General features: G+C 44.8%; 2 protein-coding genes across 3 annotated transcripts; both read right to left on the reverse strand.

The window, feature by feature from the left end:
• Positions 1 to 10474: 10474 nt before the first annotated feature.
• On the reverse strand, positions 10475 to 14094 carry LOC120663396 (pentatricopeptide repeat-containing protein At1g09900-like). The gene is made up of 2 exons (XM_039942201.1): positions 12971 to 14094; positions 10475 to 12832 (listed from the first exon to the last, which is right to left on the reverse strand). The coding sequence occupies exons 1-2, from the start codon at positions 13543 to 13545 to the stop codon at positions 11491 to 11493; spliced, it is 1917 nt and encodes a 638-aa protein (XP_039798135.1). The 5' UTR covers positions 13546 to 14094; the 3' UTR covers positions 10475 to 11490.
• A 130-nt stretch (positions 14095 to 14224) lies between these two features.
• On the reverse strand, positions 14225 to 21681 carry LOC120663398 (WRKY DNA-binding transcription factor 70-like). 2 transcript variants are annotated; one of them, XM_039942203.1, is made up of 5 exons: positions 21505 to 21660; positions 18137 to 18606; positions 17925 to 18029; positions 17078 to 17152; positions 14225 to 15195 (listed from the first exon to the last, which is right to left on the reverse strand). In XM_039942203.1, exons 2-5 carry the CDS (start codon positions 18217 to 18219, stop codon positions 14709 to 14711), a joined length of 750 nt encoding a protein of 249 aa, XP_039798137.1. In that variant the 5' UTR covers positions 18220 to 18606; positions 21505 to 21660; the 3' UTR covers positions 14225 to 14708. The 2 variants fall into 2 exon arrangements, with proteins under 2 accessions (XP_039798137.1, XP_039798138.1); XM_039942204.1 differs by lacking the exon at positions 17078 to 17152 and having other exon boundaries at positions 14349 to 15195; positions 21505 to 21681.
• Positions 21682 to 22855: the final 1174 nt, after the last annotated feature.

Raw genomic sequence — 22855 nt, forward strand, 5'->3', positions numbered from 1 at the left:
TGGCAATCATGGCCTTTTGCTCCTCTAAGATCTTCCGATTGTGTACAGTCTTATATAAAGCATGAGACTTCAAGAAAGATCGATTGGCTACATCATGAGACATGCAAGGCGAATCTGGTTAGACATCAACAACTACTCAACAAAGACAAATAGTGGTAGAAGACTCACCTTGGTAAATTTTAAGCTCCACTGCATACAATCTGCAAGTTTCTTCATGTCGTCTATAGACAACAGTGGATCATCAAACAGTTCCTTTCCCAACTCTTCCTAGGCGGACTGAGGCATAGACTGGAATGGTACCAGTCAAACGGAAGGACCTTTTGACCCTTCTGCTCCACTACTCCTAGATCCACTAGCTTTGGAAGCTCCTTCAGCAGCCGTAGGAGTATCAGATGTTTTAGGGCTTGGTTTGCTTGGTTTCTCAGTTGTGTCCGTACTCGGGAAACTAGCAGCCGGGGTCTCGATCAACCCAATTACAGGAGAATCGGGGGCCGATCGACTAGTTTCTTCCAAACCACTCGACACCCAGTTGCGGAAGTCTTGGACTTGATCTTTTTCATGCTCCGAAAGATGTTGGACCCTAGCCAAGCAAGATTCTGAATAAGAAAGCAAAGGCAAACGGAATACAATCAACAAAATATTATATACTTACTCGCCGACATCGAGATGAGGAACTTTCCTCTGCAACATTGATCCGGGAGCCACCTTCCGTTTCTTGCTGTCGTCAGAATCAGCATTTGCAGAAGTCGGAGGCATACAATACCAGGATTTATAATTCTTCTGCGGAAAGAAGCTAATACTTAGTCAGAAGATCAAAAATAGTTAACTATAAGTACTCGACATGGTATCCAAAGCACGTACTCAGGCATTCTCGGGAGGATTTTGTGCCGAGAAGAGTGTTGGAAGCGTCAAAGATTTGTCGAAGTTATCGAGTACTTTGCAGCATCTCTTTACTACTTCAGACTGAGCCATTGGTTCTGAGGACATCCTAGTGGGATCCTGCATACCTTCATATTTAAAGGCAGAATGCTTTCGCAGCTGCAGAGGCTGCGTACGGCGACTGATAAATGAGAAGACCACATGATCTCTAGTGACTCCTTTTTTCTTAATAATGGCAACCGCACGAATAATGGCTTCAACTTGCTTGCCACTAGGTCCTCTACTCGACCAGCTCTCCTGGACTTGGGAGGCACCAGCAATCCTTTCTGAAAGTGGGGATTCAAAGTTCCCAACATGGAACCAGAATTTCTTCCATTCGGCTCCTTCACCCACCGGATCATAAGCCAAGTACTCGCCTCGGTTCTCAGGGCGGAGTACCAATTCACATCCCCCGACGACGGCGGGATTGGTGGCATTAGGGATTGGAACAAGGAAGAAGAAATGTTGGAAAAGGTGGAAATAGGGGAGAATTCCAAGGAATGCCTCACAGAAATGAGTAAAAAATGAAAGATTCAAGATGGATTAGGGAGTGAGATAGTGTAATTGAATTCCCCGGAACTGAAGCAGTCTATAGAAAAATTCTGACACAGGAAGAGTGAGACCACATTCTACAAAATCGCGAAACATAACGGTCTCAAGAGTACCTTCCATAGGGTAATCTTCTTCTTCACCAGTGCGCCATTGGCTCACGCCCTGCTCTTGGAGAAGACCCATATACTCCGACTCCCGGACCAGTGATTAGACATCTTGCTTTTACGCCAACCTGTAGACATATTGGCGACAGTTCCCTCCTCAACTTTGGATTTGTTCTTCTTGGGAGCCATCTCAAAGTTACGAGTTTTGGCTCGGGGGCTACGAGAGGGGCTTTTGGATTTTGACTGAGAAGAGGCAAATGTGAAATCTGAGTTTGACGGCGGCCAGGAGTTCAAGGGGTAAAACCCTTGGAAGTTTTCAACCGGCTTTATAGGTCTTCAGAGGCAATTTTGTGAATATTTGGGATGCCAACGGATTCTTTCCTTCTCAGGGAAGTTTTCAGTTTTTGCCACGAGTTTATATTGATTCTTAAATCTAAATGGAGGGATTTAAATTCAAGACTCGGGGGCTGCGGGATATGTGTATCAGAGATTTATTTTTCAAATTTTTTGGAAAATAAAGAAGGAAAAAAGACTGAAGTGACCCTCAACCTGATTCTGCGATTCAACCTAAGGCTCGGGGGCTACTCCATATGGAGCGCGAGTACTTCGCGCACCATATATGATCAAGATTTCGGGGCTTGAGCACCTCACAGCCTCGGAGCAACCACGAGTACTTGGAGGACTACTCGGCACATCAGAAGGAAGACCCAGTAGCAACCAGAATGATGTTCTGACTACTTGAGGTACTCGAAGACGCCGTCCAAGTACTCGACGCCTGCAGGACTCGGCTACGAAGAGCTCGGGGGCTTGTCAGACCCGGGACAGCGGGACTGCTAACATGCATAGAATGTTCTAGAGTAAGGGATAGCTCATGGATGTACCTTACCTCTTTTGTAACTACCCGAATAGGCATAGTACTAGTTGCAGTACAAGGAAACTACCCGATCGTGTAGTAGAAGGACTCCAACTGTACTCAGCTAGGACTTTCCATATAACCCTGTTCCCCCGGATATATAAGGGCGGGCAGGGACTCCCTCGAAACACATCTACACCTAAGGCAATACAAACCACCACACATGACGTAGGGTATTACGCAACTCGCGGCCCGAACCTGTCTAAATCTTTGTGTTCCTTGCACCATCGAGTTCCAGAGCCGTCGATCTCTACCTACAAACCCTACTGCTAAGGGTATCCCTGAGCAGGCTTGGCGGTAAACACCGACAGCATCGGCAGCTTCTTGCCGATTCCATCTAGATCGCTTTTAATACATGTTTATCTTATCCAATATGTTGTCGTTTTCTATATCGGCAGAGTCTTGCCGATATGCTCTCGAATTTGACGGTTTGTTGATTCCTTGTCAATTTACAGGTCAAATTGACTGGCACGCCTTGGTTTGAATCAAGTGCAGTCCGAGCTTGGCATACGGTGCTTTTGGGCTTGGTGTGTGATCGTTTCGCATCAACAGGATGATGGGTGTGTGTGCCAGGGGGATCCTATATTTATATTTATTTCACGAACTTGTTGTTGATGAGCCTGGTAAATCGTCCAAAAAGTAAATCGTTATGGAAAAAATACTATTATGCATGCATAATGTTGGATCTAAACCGCCTTCAATTCCCATGGGTGTAGTAGTCTAATAATGTGTCTGATAAATGGTTAAAGGGTGTAGAATGTTTGGGTTAGAGTTAAAGGTTAAGAATATACTCTGATGATAATTAAATGGTGTAAAATGGCATGTAAGTTTTAATATATGTGTGCACTAGAATGTCCTCTAGGCCCGGTAATATTAATTAATTATAATGTATCCATCACTTAGCAATGCAAATATAAAACTTAGGCCTTTGTTGTTTCCACACAAAAAATGCTTCTCTTGATTTTTTATATATTGTGGTCGTCCCTAAGCTTGGTCTCTCCATAGTAATTATAATTAGCATGATCAAGATTTGCCCCAATGCCGGGTATAAATACACCGGATAAATAAAGATGGAGGGTTAAAGGGAGGCTGAGTCACTTTAACAGAAAGCCTAATAGTGGCGTCAGCTAGCCCCGACCTATGCAGAGGGACTCCGCCTCGTCGTCCGACCTAGGGGAGTGGATCCCTTCCGCCTGACCTATCAAGTGGGCCCCGCCTTGTCAGGCGGCTGATGGACGAGGGGGAGGCATCCGACTTGTAGCTAGGACCCGCGCGGAGGTGGAGGGCGGCTTTGGCAGGGCCAGGAGAGCCCATGGCGACCAACGGTGACCGGGACGACGAAGGAGGTGCCACACAGACTTCATCTATCTCTCTCTACGATTATACATTGTTCTCTCCCTTGTCGTATAAAGGGTAGAGAACATGCCCCTGTGCGGGGGGTGGAACCCAAGGGACGAACAGATAGGAAACCCAGGGACGATCAGGCACACGGCTGGTCGTCTCTCGGAGCACACAAGCACGTCCTCGCTGCTAGGTAAGAGGCAAGAGAAACTCCAGGCAGTTCTCGCCGGCAGCTACCCTGACCAGATGAGGGCCACGAACACTCTCTCTACTTCGATCTTAGAGACTTGGGACACTCGTCCCTCTCTCGACCGTTTGTAACCCACTACTACAGACTAGTGCAAGATATACGAGCCGCACGAACTGGACGTAGAGTATTACGCCTCCCAGCGGCCCGAACCAGTATAAATTCTTGTGTCTTCCTGCATTACCATTCGCCCCTAAACGCGCATCCACCAGAATCACTGGCGGATGCTAAAAAACACCAACACCCAACAAAGATGTACTATGTTTAATTAAGCAACTTTGGGATCGTAATGCTGACGTTAGGGTAATCACGTCATGCATGCCAACGTAATAAGTAACGAGAGAAAGAGCGACCCATATAATGTCCTTGACGATGCAAGCTAGTCAGTCCAACGACGACCACACGCGACGTGACCTCTCGCTAGATTTGCAGTGCATCCTTTTCCCGTTGTTTCATCATGCATGTTACCATTTGTCCGACCTTTATGTACAAATATATAATCTGTGCACTTGTCTTTCCACACGCAGAGCATATGGAATGATAATAGCGTGTGTAGCTTTTATCTTTACTGCTGCTTTATTTCTCTAAAGGGCTAGGGTGTACACGCAGAAGAGCACTTGTGTACCGGCCTTATGTGCAGATTCAATTCCACTAGATCTCATGCATGATTATTCAATAAATTTGCTTTTGATTTTCCCTCCCGGAAATAGGCATGTTTAAGGATATGTCACTTCATCTTGACCCACTACCAATGGCATACACGACCTTGCATGCTACAGACAAGATGCTTGCAAACGGCCCATCATCGCCGGGATAAACCAAACCGACGTGACAGTCTATCACCGGCCGTTCCAAATGGATCCAGCGGTGATGACCACACATCACTGCTGATTGATATTACAAACCGACGGTGATAGGTATTGCGATGGTGATGAGGCCGCACTCATTGTTATACTCGCACAGTCACTCTCCTCTCCCCCATGGCCTTGCTCCTTCCTCCCCCGCGGCCTGGTCCTTCCTCTCCCCCGCTCCCCTCCTCACCTGGGGCCTACCTTGCTCCCTCTTCTTCCCTGCCGCTTCCCTCCTCCCTACTCTCCCATGCGGCCTTCTCCCTCCTCCCCCGCGGCCACATCCTCCCTCATCTTCCATAGCGCTCCCCTCTTCCCTGCTGCACCCCTCCTCCCTCCTCTCCCGTGGCCGCTTCCTCTCTGCCACTACTATGAAAACTATTTGTAGAGGCGGGTAAAATTATATTTTTAGAAGCGGATGCCGCACCCGCCTCTGCTTTCGGTAGTTAAAGTTAACTATTTGCAGGGGCAGGTACGTTGCCCGTCCCTGAAAATGCATTTTCAAAGGCTGATCACCTTGTCACCCGCCCCTGAAAATATATTTGTAGGGGCAGGTTACCCCCCCCCCCCCCACACACACAGCACCATGCGTTAAATAACAAAAAAGTAAACAAAACTTTTTCTCCAAGGAAAATCATAAATGACCATAAATATATACTTCTATGTATGCTTAGATGTTGAAAAAAGTCAATTTAACATGTCCTAAATAAAAAAATCAAACTCAAACTATTATTGTACCACTGAAAAAACTCTATTTTGCATGTGTGTAAAGATAGAAAAAATAAATCAAATATTTTCCCAAAGAAAATGGAGCCCAAAATGGACATAAGTATATACTTTTATATATGCGTAGATATTGAAAAAAGTTAATTCAACTAGTACTAAATAAAAAAATCAAAACCCAACCTATTATTGTACCAGTAAATCTTGGAATAAATCTAACATACATGTGTGTGAAAATAGAAAAAACAAATATTGTTCTCTCTCCTCCATATATCTAGAAAATTATTTACTTAGAAATGAGGCTAATATTATAGATCTAGTCCAAATGATTACCAAATCTTGTTCTCCTACTAAAATAGCACAATTTCATCCAAAAATTTGCAGCAAATGATGCCTCAAATGGCAAATCCACACCATGGATATCTAGATCTAGTTAGAGGCAAAGAGAGCTCTATTTGAGCCTTAAAACTACCAAAAGAGTTTAAAATGATATGAAATTAGCATCAACTTACCTCCTATAGCCCCTGACTTGAAGGAAATCAAGTTTAAAATCTTCCCTCCCTTTTTCTCATTTTTTTGGATTTTCGGGCAGCGCCTCCCTCGAGCAAAGAATGGGATGTCGGGAGGAGGAGGAAGAAGAGTGGTCTGTAGCTTTTGACGGCTATTTTTAGGGGCGGGTGGGGGTGGTTCAGATGCTACAAGTAATTGCGCTTTTTTTATACGAACGGGTGAAAAAGAAGGCATTGCTACAAATCATTTTTGTAGTAGTGTTCGATGCACGGCCGCCTCCCCTCCTCTATGGCTGCTTCCTCTCTGCGGCGGCGCTCGGGCAGTCGGCGCGCAGGGCCAACAGGAGCAGTGGCGCGCGGCTTCTCCCCTCCTCCTCCGCAATCGCCTCCCCCATCGAACTCCCCTGGTGTCCCTCCCATTCACGCCGCCCCTCACCTCCCTCACCGTGGAAGTGCAAGGAGAGGTGCCGTGCAAAGCCGCACCGCGTGGGACGCGAGGAGGCATGCTGCCCTGACGTGAGGAGGTGTGGGTCCGCATCGTGAGGAGGCTAGATGTGGCGGCCAGAGGAGGCGAGGACCGGCAGTGGCGTGAGGAGGCGAGGAGCTAGGTGACGGCCGTATTTTTTATTTTTTTTAAGAAGGCGCCGGATGATAAACTGGATGTGATGGGTATGACCACAATCACCATCGACTTAAATTCAACAGTCCCAACCTGCAGTGATGATATTGATAGGAACCGTCGATTTAAATCCAGTGGTCCTAACCCGTTGTGATATGATTTAAATCCAGCAAATAAACCTTGAAATCTCCGGTTGTTCCATTTCGTTAACGTTCCAAACTGTATTAGTACTTTTGAGTATGTTTTCCACTCCAACAAGCAGCTTCAGCTAAAGCAAGCTGGTGTGTACGCATGGTACATGAATCTTGCTTTCTTCCTTTGATACGAAGGAAAGAAAACTTTCAGGTGGTGAGCAGGTCGACCTAGATATTGCTAGGATGATGAGAGATAAAAACTAATTAGTAGGGTTGCTTGATTTCTTCTATAGCAGACTATGCTGACTTCTAGTGCGTGCTCGCGTGTCCTTGGATCGTGGCACAGTGTGCGTTCACACGACAAAGTGTGATCGAGACCGGCCTGTATGTCGCCGTCGTCCTGCGTAAGCGAAATGCCACACAAGATTTCGCTCAAGAATAGACGACTAGCTAGCTAGGGTTCACGTACACGGTATATATACTCATCGATAGACCTGTCGTAACGGATCATTTTCCTAATAGTGCCTTCCTAATCCAACTTCGAGATGCTGATTTTCAGGTTGACCGTAACTTTCCTTTTCTCCCGGTCAATTTTTTTCCACCAAAACACATGGTGGGCCCCATTGACCGCCCTGCCCCCTCGGCCCCCCCTCATGTCCGCGTCCAAATCCATCCATTCCCACGCCCACCCCACCACCGCGCCCTCCGCCATGGATCCCTTCCACCACCTCAACACCTCCTTCTCCAACCCCTACCACCCGCTGCGAGGAGGAGGAGCTCGAGGCGGAGATGGGCGAGGAGGAAGCCGGCAGCAGGGTGGCCTCGGAGGCGAGGAGCGGTGGCGGCGCGAAGAAGCGCAGGCAGAAGCAAGCGGCGGCGGCGGCCCGACCCGTGGCGGGTCCGGCGGCGCGAGCGGCGGCGAGAGGCGCGGTGCGCCCGCAGGGGCGGCGGCGCTCGCCACCAGCGCCGCCCCCCTACCCAGATCCAGTTTTTTTTTCTTTTCTTTTTTTTCTTTGCATACAAAATTTTTTTAAAAAATAATAGCCGAGTTTTTTTTATTTGGATGTACATTTTTGTTTCTTCCATTTGATAAATTTCTCTCTGTCAAAATTTTTCTCGTAAAATTTTTTTTATCTCACCAATTTGTTTCTTGAAATTTTTTCTACCCACCAATTTTTCACTTGAAAAATTATTTGACTCATAAAAAAATGTCTGAACTTATTTTCCTCGGAAAACGACAAAAAAAAATCTAAAAAAATTGCTGTCGGAAAATCGACCGTACGGGAGCCTCCCGTACGGTTGACCGTAAACTAGCAATCCCCATCCAACTTGATCTTTATATATTTTTAGTTCAAAATTGTACAAGGTAAGAGCCCAATTCTTAGACTAAATTTTAAGACACCCTATTTGTTTCCACTTATAAGCGGATTCTCGATTAAATCGGATTCTTTGGGCCGCCACTTTCATGGGAATCACGGAAACAACTTGAACCCCCATTCCCACCAACACCTCCCCGAGCCCGCATCGCTAGTAAGCGAGCAGCTTTTTTTTCCTCGCTACCAAGGTTTTAAATAGCGGGCTATGGTAAATAGCGGCGTATTCTTTCCCAAGGCTAATAGACTATAGCGGAGACTATAGCGGGCTATGGCAAATAGCAGTTTACGACTAAATCATGAAAAATACAAGTAATAGATGCACAAAAACATAGTAATTAGCGAATTTCATAAACATAAATATGTTTCTAAGGCTAAGTGAACATTACTTAAGTTGACAATACAATAAAATTCATACAATCAAATATTCAGTTGTCCAAGAAACCAAAACAGTAGCACTGAACTAAGTATAAGGCTATAGTGGTGCTAAAGCTACGCCATTTAACGCAGTTATAGCGCAATTTAGCGTTCATAGCTGCCATAGCGACATAAATGCAAATAGCGTAGCGGAGACTCTCTAAAAAAGCTATAGCGGAGCTATAGCCCGCTATTTAAAACCATGCTCGCTGCCCCCACCTCTCTCTCTCCCTTACAGCCGACACCCCTCCCTGCGCGGCTGCACCCCTCTCTCTGCGGGTGGACCAGCGCCTATGCCCTCCCCTGCCGCCACATCGCCTTCCGTCCTCCCCTACTGCCGCGTGGGATCTTGAGGCGGGCCGTCGTCGAAGCTCCATGGCGGGGTACGGTCGACGTCAGACCACAAGCCGGGGTGGAGGCGACTGGCCGGCGTCGGAGCTCCACGCCCGAACGGACGCAGGCGTGATGGCAGGGGTAGGTCCGAGCGATGGAGCAGGCGTTGCATGGAGAAGAGACAAGGATGAGAGAAAGGAGGAAGGATTAGATAAAAAATAGAAGGAGAAGAAATATGTTTCAATAAAGATTCAAGTAGGAAGAGAAGGAGTATGCATTGACCCACTATGTTGATCTACAAAACATTCAATGTTTATCTATCTTTTGATAAAGATTTAACTCTAATATATATTTAATATTATTGTAATATAATTATCTAGTAAAGATACATAAAAAATATAAGAATTACTGACTTCTACTCGTATCCAGTGGAAAATGAGATCATCCATCTCAGGAGCACTTCAAACATTTTACCACTTATTCCTGAGAATCGATTCAAAATAATTAGGATTGTCAATCACCCAGCTTACTCAGACAGCCGATTCTCCGTACAGTTAGCTTATCATAGAATCTTGCTTCTCAGGAAAAAAAAACGAGATCCAGATAAGCGGAAAGAAATAGAACGAGTCTTTACCATCCTTCATGTACGCCTTGTAATTTTATTTCGTAGGAAGTACTAGCAAGTATAAGTTCCTGGAAAACAGGCATAAGGGTTACCAATACCAACGAATAGTTCATAGGGAGTACTAGCAAGTATTACTGCGTAGCCCACTGGGATTTGAATTCCAATGCCCCACTGGATCCTTGAATCCAATGGGAAAAAGGAACAATTCATCAAGGAGTGAAAATTAAAAAAATAACTTTCTCGGGAGGCTCAACGAACTTGCTAGAATTCCTTCAAAATCACCATAGAGAAAAAGCATTCTATAAAATCTTTATAGAAAAATTCCTTCAGAAATGTTCGTAGGTGGCCTTGATCATATTGTAGGGACAGATAAAAAGAAAAAAAAACAAACAACAAATAAGTGCCCATAGTGGGTCTTGAAGAGCTTAGGCCTTTTCTTTCATCCAACCCGAGATTCCTATCAGCTTCTGTTTGTGAATAAAATCGAGCCTTATATTTAGCCCAGTCCATGTTGCCCACAAACAAATCTAGTAGCCCACAGCCCAAAGGCACAAACAGGCTGAAATGCACCACGGCTCACATGCAGGGGTCAACAGGCCCAACCCAACGCCACCAACTTGCATCGCGATAGACGAAGCTACAGGTTCATGCGTCAAAACCATGTCAACTAATAAACTACTAAAAGTAGAATACTTAGTGCCTCCATTCTAAATTGCATGACATTTTGGTAAATCAAGATACACAATTTTTATTATACACATAGATATACACTATGTTTAGATATATATCAAAAACATATACATTTAAATTTGCCAAAATAATCTATAATTTGGATTGGATGGAGTAGTATTGATTTACGCATTGCATTCCAACACTACACATAGATGAAACATACCTTTGAGGCATTCCAACACTACACATAATATCTGTTTTTGAAAACTCTATACTAGCACATCTCAAGAGAGAAATAGCAAAGTACCTCCAATAATTGGTATCATCAGAATGACCAGGCGAATCTGCACAAGAAACAAATTGTGCTGCCTTAAGTATACACTCTTTTTGGTCTATAACGGAACTCCAGTCCCTTTCTTCACGTCATTTAGCACAAATGTGGCTTGAATGTGAATGTAAAGAAACTCAGGTAATCTCTCTATCTCGCTCGATAGGGATTAGTAGGCTGGGTCCTGGGCCCCATTAGTTGAGGCCAGAGGCATGAATGTCGCGTCCTACTCCGGAAGGTACAAACTCCACTAGGCATTTCAACAGGCATCCAATAGCGTCCCATCATCTATGCTTCTTCCTCCTCGAAAATTATCACAAGAAATGGAAGTACTTGATGTATCTCGATTGCCTGACCAGCAACAATTTTCTCAGCAGAGCACCCGTGCTGCTGGACTACTCGCTCGCTGCTGAAAAACTGTCAACCTCCATCATTACCACTGAAAATGTCCTGGATAGGGGAGGGGCTTCTCTCTAGTTGCTGACTGGCTCTGAAAGAATTTATGTTCGGGGACTGTGGCATAGCTGAGGATATAAAGAATATGACCAGCTCACTAGGCGTGTGCGGGCTGAAGCAGATTGATACTGCCTTCCTTGAGGATGATTCTGGCGCAATATCTGTAGTGCTGCCAATGGGATTTGAGCTGGATCTGCAGGTGTGATGGTTGAAGCAACTGAAAGAAAACAATGGTAGATCGCTGGTGTCCTTGCATTAGACTTGCTTTATGGCAGGGCACTGATCATGTCATTCCTGTAAGTGCATCTTGTGATAGAAGTAGAACCTGATGTGGTTATAAAATTCATTAGAACCTGATGTGGTTATAAAATTCATTGATCAACCAGTATCTAAAATCTTGATCATGTTGCTGCTAGCAGGAGCATAACCTTTATCCGCAGGCACATGTCTAGCCTTTAAGGATCTGTTGTTGTGCATAGTCTCATATGTCATGAGCATCAAGAACTCAAGAAACAGGCACCTATCTATGTCCTCATTGTTAACCTGGGGACCATTCTCCATTTCCCTTTGTGCCCAGTCACTTATATTTCTAGTAGCATCATCAAAAATAAAAGAATCTTCCCTGAGCTTCTCAGCCCACATAAGGGCTCTCTTTCCAAATCCTTGCTTGCAGAAATGAGATAGGAAAACATTAAGTGTGATAGTGTTTGGTTGGAAAGCCATCTTAATCAGCCTGCCAGTCAGTATCATAGCTCGATCAAGAACATCACTGCAAATGCCATCCATCAATGTATTGTATGTAACTGAATTAGTAGGACAACCCCTAGTAACAAGCTCATCTAACACCTTCCCTGCTTGGTTCAACATATGGTTGCTGCAGAGGCTATGCATCCAAATATTATATGTGAAAATATCTTGTTCACAACCAGCTGCAAACATCTTATTCATAAAATTCATAGCACCATTCATATCCTGAGCCCTGCAATACGCATTGATTATAGTATTGTACGTCACTGTGTCTGGGATTAGACCATTACTGCACATGTCTGATAAAAGGCTGTCCACCATCTTCAAATTTCCTTGTCTGCAGAAACCGTCGATTAGAATGTTGCTTGTGTAAACATCGGGAACAAGGCCACTCTGCCTCATCTTCTGCTGTAACTTCAAAGCTTCAGCCATACTGCCTGCCCGACAAAATGCAGATATGATGGAGTTGTAAGTAATATTGTTTGGTTCAAGTCCTCTTGTTGTCATCTTGGCAAATGCCTGATAAGCCTCATTCACATAATCTAATCGGCATAGGCCATTGACATATGCTGAGAAGGCAATAAAATCAGGCTGCAGACCAATTTTTTCCATATCATCCCAACAATTCAAAGCACGGACTGCGTCGCCCTCTCTGAAGGATGCATCCAAGTAAATAGTAAATGATGTGCTTAGACAGTAGCCCTTGCTAACCATGTGTTCCAAAATTAGCTGTGCGTCATTAAGCCTTCCTTGATTGCACAGCCCCATTATCAAATAATTAAAAGTATGTGTTGACGGCGCCAGCCCTAACTTGTTCATAATTCTGTATAGTTCAAAAGCTGCTTCATGGAGTCCCTCCTTGCTATAAGCAGCGATCAATGCATTAAATCCAGCAACACTAACTGGAACACCCTGCTCAATAGCACCGCGCAGAAGTTCCCAGGCATCATCCAGCCGGCCATCCCAACAAAGCCTACAGACAAACACATCCAAACCATCAGCCGGCAACTGTGAACCAAATATTTCACTATCATGGACTAACTGGACAGCATGCCCAAATTTGTACGCTCCAGCAGCAAGGATGTTGAACGTGCAGGAATCTGGCACTAACCCCCTCACTTTCATCTCCCTATAGGCCGCGCTGGCCTCATCCATCCGTCCGGTTTTTGCATATCCATCCATCAAGACATTGAAGGTTATTGTATTTTCTTTGATCCCCACCTGTGCCATCTCATCGAACAGCCTCCTTGCTTCCACCATCCTCCCCGCATGGCACAGAACATCCACCAGTATGTTATACGTCACGACTGTCGGCTCACATCCTGACCTGCGCATTTCCTCAAACAGCTTGAAGGCGTCCCCCGACCACCCAAACACACAATGTCCCTTGATGAGGATGTTATAGCTGACAACATCCGGGATGATACCGAACTTCTTTTCCATGACCCCAAGCAGCCCCGAGCCAACGCGCAGCATCCCCCTGTGGCACAACCCGAGGATCATGGCGTTAAACATGGCGAGGCTCGAGCGCGGGCCCATCGTGGCCATTTCCTCGAACACGTTCCAGGCAGCGCGGACCTCCCCGCTGCGGAATAGAAGGCGCAGCAATGCCGCCAGCGCGGAGAGGCTGGGCGTATTCCCGGAGCTGCGGACGCGCGCGAGCACGTGGAGCGCCTCGGCTGCCATGCCCGCGGCGAGGAACGCGTGGAGTGCGAGCCGGAGCGCGGCGTAGCGCACGCGACCGCTTCTGTAGGAGGACGACCAGGAAAGGAGGCCTGTGGAGGCGGCAGGGAGGAGCGCCGCGAGGAGGATCGCGGCAAAGGGGCGGAGCGCTGACGCCGACGCGGCGAGGCGGGAGGCGGCGGCGAAGCGAGCAGCGAGTGGGCTAGAGGAGGGGAAGCCAGAGGAGCATGGGGGACTGACGGCATGGAGAGCAAGGTGGAATTGCGGGGATGTCTTGAGAAGGCGCGCGAGCGCGAGGAGGGCGTCATGTCGGAGCGACGCCGGCAGCGAGAGGACGCGGCGGTGGTCGGGATGTAGGAACTGCGCGGTTGGATCGTAGTTGGAGGAGGAGGCGGTGGTTGTCGTGGAGAGGAGGCGGTGGAGGGCGACGAGAAGACGGTGCGGTGTTTTGGGATGCCTCTCGCCGCCGCGGCGAGGAGGCGCATCTGACGCGGCCGCGGCGGCGGCGGGAGGAGGGGGGCGACGGAAACGGAAGCAAGTGGTAGCACTGGAGCCCACACGTCAGTGACCAAGGCAGTCGTACGGATTTCAATAATCTTTCTTGTACAATATATACTTGTTTCATCGTTTCGTTTGAGCTCATATGTGAAGTGAAGTCTTGTTGCAACAAGTCCACTTCAAGTTTGAACAAATTCTGACGATTATTATGTTAAAATTTGAACTACACAGTATCCAGGCATAAACTAAGCTGCATTTTCTCCTGATGATAGAGAATCCAACTTGCTTCTTCTAAAACTCAAGACATCTTAGTAAAACTGTTACTGTGTAGAATCTGTAACCTTCAGTATTTCAGTAGTAGCAGAATGCTCGAGCGATTCTGCTGTCAGGATTCAGGAAATTCGAGACATACTGTCCCATCAACAAACAACTAAAGCTACCTCAACAACCCTTTTCTGTATCATGTACTATCAAATAAAATACCACTCTCCACATCATTCAAGCACAAAAACATGGCTTGAATATGAGTGTAAAGAAGTAAACAGCAGGGCTGTAATATCTATATGGGGATCTGTCTGTAGGTTGGTCCCAGTGATTCAGGCCTCCGAGCGCTTGACGCTCCAAACTGACACCAACCGGCCTAACAGCATCTTCTTCCATGATCAGCATCACAGGAAATGGAAGTACTCGATACATCTAGACTGACCGATCGGCAGCAACGTCCTCGGAAGAGCACCTGAGCTGCTGGACGCCGTGCTTGCTGCTGAAAAACTGTCAACCTCCATCTGAACCTGACTGTTACTTACAGGACACGATGTGTCTGTCCACTGAAACTGGCTTGCATAGGGGCTCCTCTCTGGTTGTTGATTGGCTCTGAAAGAATGTACATTCGGGGACTGTGGCATCGCTGAGGATGTCAGGAATGTGGGCTGCTCACTGGCTGTGTGCGGGCTGAAGCAGATTGATACCGCCTTCCTCGAGGACGATTGCGCAGCAATATCTCTCGTGCATCCCTTGGGATTTGAGCTGGTGATGCAGGTGTGATGGTTGAAGTAAGTGACGGAAAACAATGGCGGATCGGTGGTGTCCTTCTGTTGGACTTGCTTTGTGGCAGGGCACTTCATGTCGTTCTTGTAGGTGCATCTGTAATAGAACCTGAAAATAGAATGACATGAACTAAAAAATCTCACTTTCCAAAAGGAAAGAGATGAATTATTTGCCAAGATGTGGAACGCAGTCTAAATTCCTTTTCTGACAAGCTTAAAATAGTTGCATTTTAACATCATTAAATGCATGTCCCAGGGGCGGAGTCATGTTGACCAAGGGTGGTGCACTAGCACCAGGGTTCGAGGCATGTTTTTGCTAGTAAGCATCATATTTTACCATTTGTGCACCACCCTTGAGCAAACGTGTGGACCAGGTCGATGACCGCGTGGCCCATCCATCTACGATGCTAAGGCACCATGTGTGCTTCGTGCCTTCACCTAGCCATGAAATGTGCACCACACACATCAATATGTTTGTCTGATATATAGCATCGAAAGCTATAGATTTCCCTCATCTTCTGGCCATTTAGAATCTTTCTATTTTAAATTCCCATATTAACACATATACATATTCAGGGACATGTTATTGCGCTAGCGCCTAATTTTTAACTCCCTAATAAGCATATATCATAGGATCTTCATGGGACAATCTTGAGCATTTCTTCTTCCTCCCAGCTTTGGTACTATGCTTCTTCTCCGGCACAATAGCTACTCTCGCGTGCTCGCTCCAACCTCCAATCCCGCCCTTTCCTTGTCCGCCCCAGTTACTGTAGCATCATTGTGTTCATTGGATTCGTCTGGCGAAATTACACCCATCTTTAAAATAGGTTTTTAAATAAATTTTATTTACTAGTAAAATTCCTTCGCACTAACTGTTAGCACTAACCATTAGCGTGCTAACCAAACAGGCAGTGCCCAGTTTTTCTCACGCTGCAGCTGATCCCGTCAATTCATGTTTTCTGCCGCAGGGCCCATCTAATTTTCAGGCATCACTTGTACACTGTGGAGGTATGGAGGGCCTAAGAATGTGGATGTATTAATAATGTCGTGAGCCGTCTATTTCTCCCCCAACCATTGTAAAAAAAAATTGATATACATAACATATAGGCAAAGGAACACAATGTTAAAGCAGTGCACCAGGGTCATCCCAGCTCTAGCTTCGCCCCTGGCATGTCCTCCACTTATAAAATTAGCAAGAGGACATCAGAGCAGGGGACTTCATGTCATTCTGCATTTCTGCCCACTGATCCTTTTGGACAGTTGGACATCTTTTAAAGATTTGCATTTTTAATTTACCCACTGGTGACTGGTCTTGTTCTTTTCTTTTTTCTTGAAAGTTCTTAAGAATTCTGGAACTGAACTTTGCTTTAAGATGCATTTGCCAAGCAAAGGTCTACATCCCTTTAACTCAGTAAGTGGGTAAGTATTTGAAAAATCAAGATCAGTCATGTCCTTTCCCCCTCTGTCAACATTCAGTCTACCTAAATTAGGTGGAACAGCATCAATAAACACTGTCACGACCTTTTCTTCTACTACATACACTGCTTTTTACAAAAAGAAATAATTGCTCCCACCTGTTAAACATGCTCTTAATGGGCTAACAAGATATATGGGGTCTGCACCACATTCCAATCGCTATCTAAGGAAGTAAAAAAAAAAGGTAGCAGGGACTGTTGGCATGCATACTAATAGCTGAAAACTTGAGTTGGGATCAAATTTGCTAACCAAATGAAGGAACACCTAGCCTGCTAGTGAAGTATTAGATTTCAAACGAGTTGCCAATGACAGGTAATAAAGGTGGCCAACTTGTGAATTGTATATTCATATAGGAAGCAACGCTTTGCAAGTTTTCGTTTGTCTAGTTGAGTTGTCAATTAAGAAAGATATTGCCACTGCAAGGGTTATTTTTCTAGCCCAGCAGTCATTACATAAAACATTTTTTAATTGATTAATATCTGTTTCCTTTCAACCAGTCAAGGGTATGGTGACACCTGTCCACCGACAATTCTACCGCAGCCGCAGAGTGACTAGTAGACAACTTGGCAGTTTGATATGTCCTCCTTCCCCTAATATACAAACGTTAGGCGCACTAAGAAGCAATGTGATTTGGGGCAGAAAAAGTATATATATGGCCCACAAACTGAACATACAAAGACTATATATATTGACTAAAAGCAAGAGATTTTTTTTTCTATTTGTGGGCAACTTTATATTTTAGGTAAATGTAAAAAAAATGGAGCTTAATTACATGAAGAGGTCTGCTACCAGATTTGTTCGCCACTTAGACTGGTGAAACTATGGCATTCCAAACTCCATCCAAATTTAGCAGGGCCTTAATTAGTGAATTGCAATTTTATCAAGTTTGCACATGAGCTTCTTCAATGGACTACCACCAAGAGGTAAACGACCCAAACTGGACTGGTAAAGATTTGTGCCCATGAAACTACCGGAACACACTACATTTAAGAAGAAAATCACAAAAGATAAGAAGCTACATGTATAGGTCACCTTTATTTAATATTACTGGAAGCCAGGATAGCATAAATCTATTAAAAACCATGAATTCTTCCAGTCAAAACAAGGCAAAGGTGTTCCTAAATTCCAAATATTTGAGGTAATCACTCTCAGTTCACACAGTAACAGGTCCCACACAAATTCACCCCAGATCTAGTAGTAACTGAATTGACCATTTGCAACAACTGTATCCTGACGACAGTAAGAGTAGTTCTTGCACACAAAGGGGATGCATGCATGGACTGAGAGAAAAAATGCGCTTATTCAGGGAACAAAATGCATGGCAAAAGGGATGAAGGCAAGAGCGAGGGACTATGTATGAACCTTGGGAAGTTGGAGTTGGAGAGCTTCTTCTCGCCGTACTTCCTCCACTGGTGCCCGTCGTCATACGGAGCGTAAGTGTCCGAGGTCCAGGTGCGCTCATCTTTCCTGGTATTTTTTTTACAGGACAGAAATTGAAGAAAAGGCACCATGAAACTGAAATTCGTGCAAATTTCGCAGCAGGAGAAACTTGAGGAAGCTGCGCTTCTGCGTACCTGATCCTTTGCTGCTGGGTTCTGACAGCCCTGTGGGATGATCCCAAGTCGCTGAGATAGGTAGGAACAGAATCCAGAGCCATGGCAAGAATGGTGAAGGAGAGAAGCGGGGGGAGGCCGCTGAATGAACTGATGAAGAGGGAGGGAGAGAGGAGACGTTTCTTGAATTGGGGGAACTCGGCAGCCTGCGCTGGGAGACTCTGACCACCTTTATTTATAGCACATTAAACAACGACGGTGCAGGAGCATTCTTCAACGTTAACACGCGTCGTTGCCCCTGGAACTCACCCTAACGGCGCTGCACTTTTATTTCTCTTCGTGCACTTTTGTTTTACCATCCTTTCTCCATTTTGTTCTCCACGGTAGATCGAACTCCTCTCCAGCTTATTCCTACCAATTAAAATTTACAAGCACTAATATCCTTTTGCAGCGCTGAAAGTAAGACTCTGTCCAAGAGCTATGCTTTCTTTCTGTCAAATAATTTCAGAAATAAGTATTAGTGTCTCTAATCAGTGATGAAACGGAGAGGAACTGACGGAGTGAGGCTGGCATCAGATAGCCCGCCACATCTGAATAACTAACGCAAGCGTCAATACAAATCCATGTGCAAGACAGAACAGCTAGCTAGCTGATGCCCTGGCTCTGCATTTCTTTACATTTCTGAAGACTCTCATCTTGGTCTTATATTACTTGTTAAATAAAATGGAAGCACAACTTTGTTACAAAATCTTGGGTTTGGTGGATCGATCCCCACCGGCACAGGCTAGCATAGGGACCAATAAAGAGCTTATATAATACTGCATCCCTTCGAACAAACTTTCACCAAGTAGTCTTTTTCAAAGAAGTCCCAAGAGAGAGAAGCATAAAAAGAAAGAAATAAATCGTGTCAGTGACTCCTGATTTAAGTACTATTACTTACCATGCTAATGACCTTATGGATAGAAAACATCGCTCTATAGGAACTGTTGAAAATGACATGATTTAAAATTTTCTTTCCAAATGTAAAATCAAAAGCACTTGGCTAGTTGCGAGGTGCTTCTACGCTCTTCTGAAACTAAAATTTACTAATCCTAAAGCAACACTGCTACTGGTGGTCAGCATTTTCACCTTTCAGTAGGGCACAGATCCACAATTCCATATTATATTATAACTTGTAATTAGTTTATTACAGCCACTTGTTCCTGGGCAAATCGTGTCCGTCTGAACATGACATTAGCCACAAAAAATTAGTGGTACAATGATCTAAGAAATAATCCTGCTTAGTTGCTATGGTTTTTATGTAGCTAACGAATTATATCCTTTCTTTCTGAAACATGGATGATTTTCCACCATATAGCAGTATTTATTGCATCATCTAGTAGGCTAACTGTTGCTCGCTAATACTAAAGATTACACTGTGGATGACCACAGATCAATAGAAGCAATTTGTCCTTTTAATAGCATTGTATGATACTTATATTTTAGGCATTGAAATTGTGGCAATAGAAGTAACGGCATCATCTCACACATCCACATACAAACAAATAGCTCACCCAACCATTCTTTTATTTAACTTTTTCTTTTTTATGGAATGAAGAGGACGGTTGTTTTATTCTATTACCAGATCATTGAAAAAAATTATATTTGTAATGCAGTAGTACCTAGCCTCAATCAAGACTCAGGGGAGGTGCAAATGGGCGAAGTCTGAACCTCCTTGAATTCTTCTGTGTTTCAAATACTGCATTGTTCTTCAGAAAATGCAAACTACTGCCAATTCCAAAGAAGAAGAAAAACTGAATTCCCCCCAGCATGCATGGTTTCATCAACAGGGTCTTTTTTTTTTTGGAAAAGTAGGGTCAAATATTTGGAACCAGTGAGAGCAGAGAATAGGAATATAATTCTTTACTCTACACTAGCCTTCAAAAGTTGTGAAAAATGCCCTTTGCATCTGGGCTGGCACTAGTTATGTAAAGAGACCATTTACATAAGTAATATTGAAGCCTTTTATCAGGAACGGTACTCCATGAAGGGCAAACTAACTTCTAAACAATGGCTGCTAATTTTGTTCTTTATTGAGCACACTGCATACCCAGGGCATGAGTCCAAAAAATGGGCGGCAGATGCCCTGGAACTTGAGATGAGCAGCCCCTAATTGAATAAATAGAGCCCAATGGAGGAAAACAAAGACAACCTAGTGGATCTGCTATCTAAAAAGTGTTGATACAAGGTGCTTCCATGTGCTGCTGCGCTGTTTGCATGCAATTCAAATTGTCCAATCTTATTCTTAATCAATCCACAAGAAGAATCTCGCTGATCATGAAAACAATTTTAATACTCCTATGATGGGGGGCGGTGGGATGGTTCCTGGAATCTAAGATCATATCTCTTCAGGGGACCTAAGATGGAAATTAAAAGTAAATGGTGCTATCTTCTTGACAGTTGATATGTGGTACCAAGCTTTATTTCTTTCATGACGTAAAAGTTAGCTAGGATGACAAAATAAAATAAAGTCAAGGAAGATATCATTCCACTTGGACTCAACTGAATTAGTTCATCCCCCCAGCACCATAATATGTCGAAAAGAATTGATTTTAACCCTCATTTTCGCAGATGGTGTCTTGAATCTAACTCAGCTTAAGAAAAGAATTGTTCTCAAAGACGATAATATTGCTATTGTAATACCACCACCCCATGTGTAGGAATCAAGGCTCGATCAGTAGTTGCTAGGATAAAGAATTCCCAACAAGATGTTGAATCGGTTTAGGATTCCTAGTTAATTAATTAGTTTATGCAACCAGCTGCTTCGTATAGAAAATCAAGAGGAAGCAACTTATTAGGGACACAGCAATCTTGACACCATTTGCTGCTACTAGTATTCTAGTATATCCTGCAGGCGGCTGCTGCTGCTGCTGCTGCTGCAGTCCAACAATATTTTATATCTGCAGGCTTGTGGCTGCAATGGGATAGTACTTACTGAAAAAGTGAAAATAACATGCCTGTTGACTTAATTAGGTGTCGTCGGAGAAAGAGAGAGATCCATGGGGATGAATTATTAGCATCAAATGAGATAAGTTTAAGCAATGAGAAATTAAACGTGCTGATTCAAATGAAATGTTGTAGATTAGATGAGTAGATGTAGTCATGGTTATGCATGCCATGCCATGTATAAGTACTCCGTAGGACTCATTATTAGAACAAGTACACAGCGAGAGGTGAGAAATAAATTAATTAAGCTTGCGTATATGACGAATCGATCGATCAAAAGTTGAAAGCTAACACAGCACTTGTGTACACAGTAGACATGGAAATTTACGCAAAACGACTACTAGACGATACAGTAGATTAAAAAAGTACCCAAATTAACAAATGTATTAAAGCACTAATAGTACCGGTTGCAGGGGCAGCGGATCGGAGACACTCGCACATGGCACACCCCATCCTCCATTGGTTTTCACTTCGGCCGGTTCCTGATTCCTCCGGTGGTTGGCCGGAGCCGGGGAAGGAGATGCAGAGCGGAGGGGCTGGACACGGGCCTCTGGCTTCGGTGGCCCGTCCGATCCGAGGCCGCGGCGCTGGAACTAGGGCAAGGCATCAGTAATCTTGGGCCGGGTCACCTGGCCCGGGCTGAACCGATTTTGTAGTCTGTTGGGCCAGTCAGTCAACTTTCCCTTCTTCTTTACCATTAGCATTGATGATGGGCCTCATTTATTCATGATGCCACTGCGACGCCGGCCGGGGCTTCATTCAATCACATGATTTTTTATTTCTTTGTCTTTTAGACCTCATTAAATTCAATTCAACAATACATATAATCTGGATCAAAGGAAGAAGGGGCTAGTTTGGGGTGTATGGCAGGGGCCCCTGTTAACGCCTTTTACAGATCAACACACGATCGCGCGAGGTCGCGCGGCGCGAGGAGGGGCTCCAGCACCTTTTGCGTGGAACTGGTCAGACCGGTCGCCGTGTAGAACGACGACGATCCGACGAACACTCGCCCGGGAAGGACCCCGTGATGAGTCCATGGCTCATCAAAATATTTCTGCTGGTTTCTCATCGAGCTCATACAAGGATTCATCTGGTAATAATATGAAAGATCCTTATTTCATTAAGCTCGGTGCATTTTCTTTTGATATGGAACAAACCAAGATGGCACATAGAGGAGAGCTGGATGCAACTCTTGCATTATCATGTAGATCTTTTCGGGGAATTAATTTTGGCAAGAAAGGTCGATCCAATAAATCAAGTCAATATGTCTACGTGGGAACTATGCAGGTGGAGATAAAGAGCAGTCCAATTTGAGCACAGCAATGGAGTTGGGCTGTCTATCCTCAACACGTGATGCATTTATATTAGCTTATTAATCAAAATAAAAATTACGTATGGTGATTAGCTAAGTAGCCGCATTGTTTAATGTTTCTTTTAATATTTGGGTTCGGGACTAGGGGTCAGGTTAGGTGCACGTAACATGTTTTGGTTGTACTGGTCCATGTGTCAGTCCTACGCCTGCGAGCATATAAAAGGCTGTTAATCAGCCGTGTATCAGATCAGATTGGATTATTATTATTGCTGTCGAGCCGCCGCCGCCGCCGCCGCCGCCGCCGCTCGAGAGGAACCCTAGATGGTGATTCCATCTACTATCAATTGAAGCTGATCCTCTTGTCGGATTTGCGTGGAGTACGTGATCGAGTGGATATTGCTCGGGTGCGTCACTTAGATTTCTTGGTGAGATCCCTCCTCTTC

The sequence above is a fragment of the Panicum virgatum genome, chromosome 3N, assembly GCF_016808335.1.
Source record: "Panicum virgatum strain AP13 chromosome 3N, P.virgatum_v5, whole genome shotgun sequence".
Lineage (NCBI taxonomy): Eukaryota > Viridiplantae > Streptophyta > Magnoliopsida > Poales > Poaceae > Panicum > Panicum virgatum.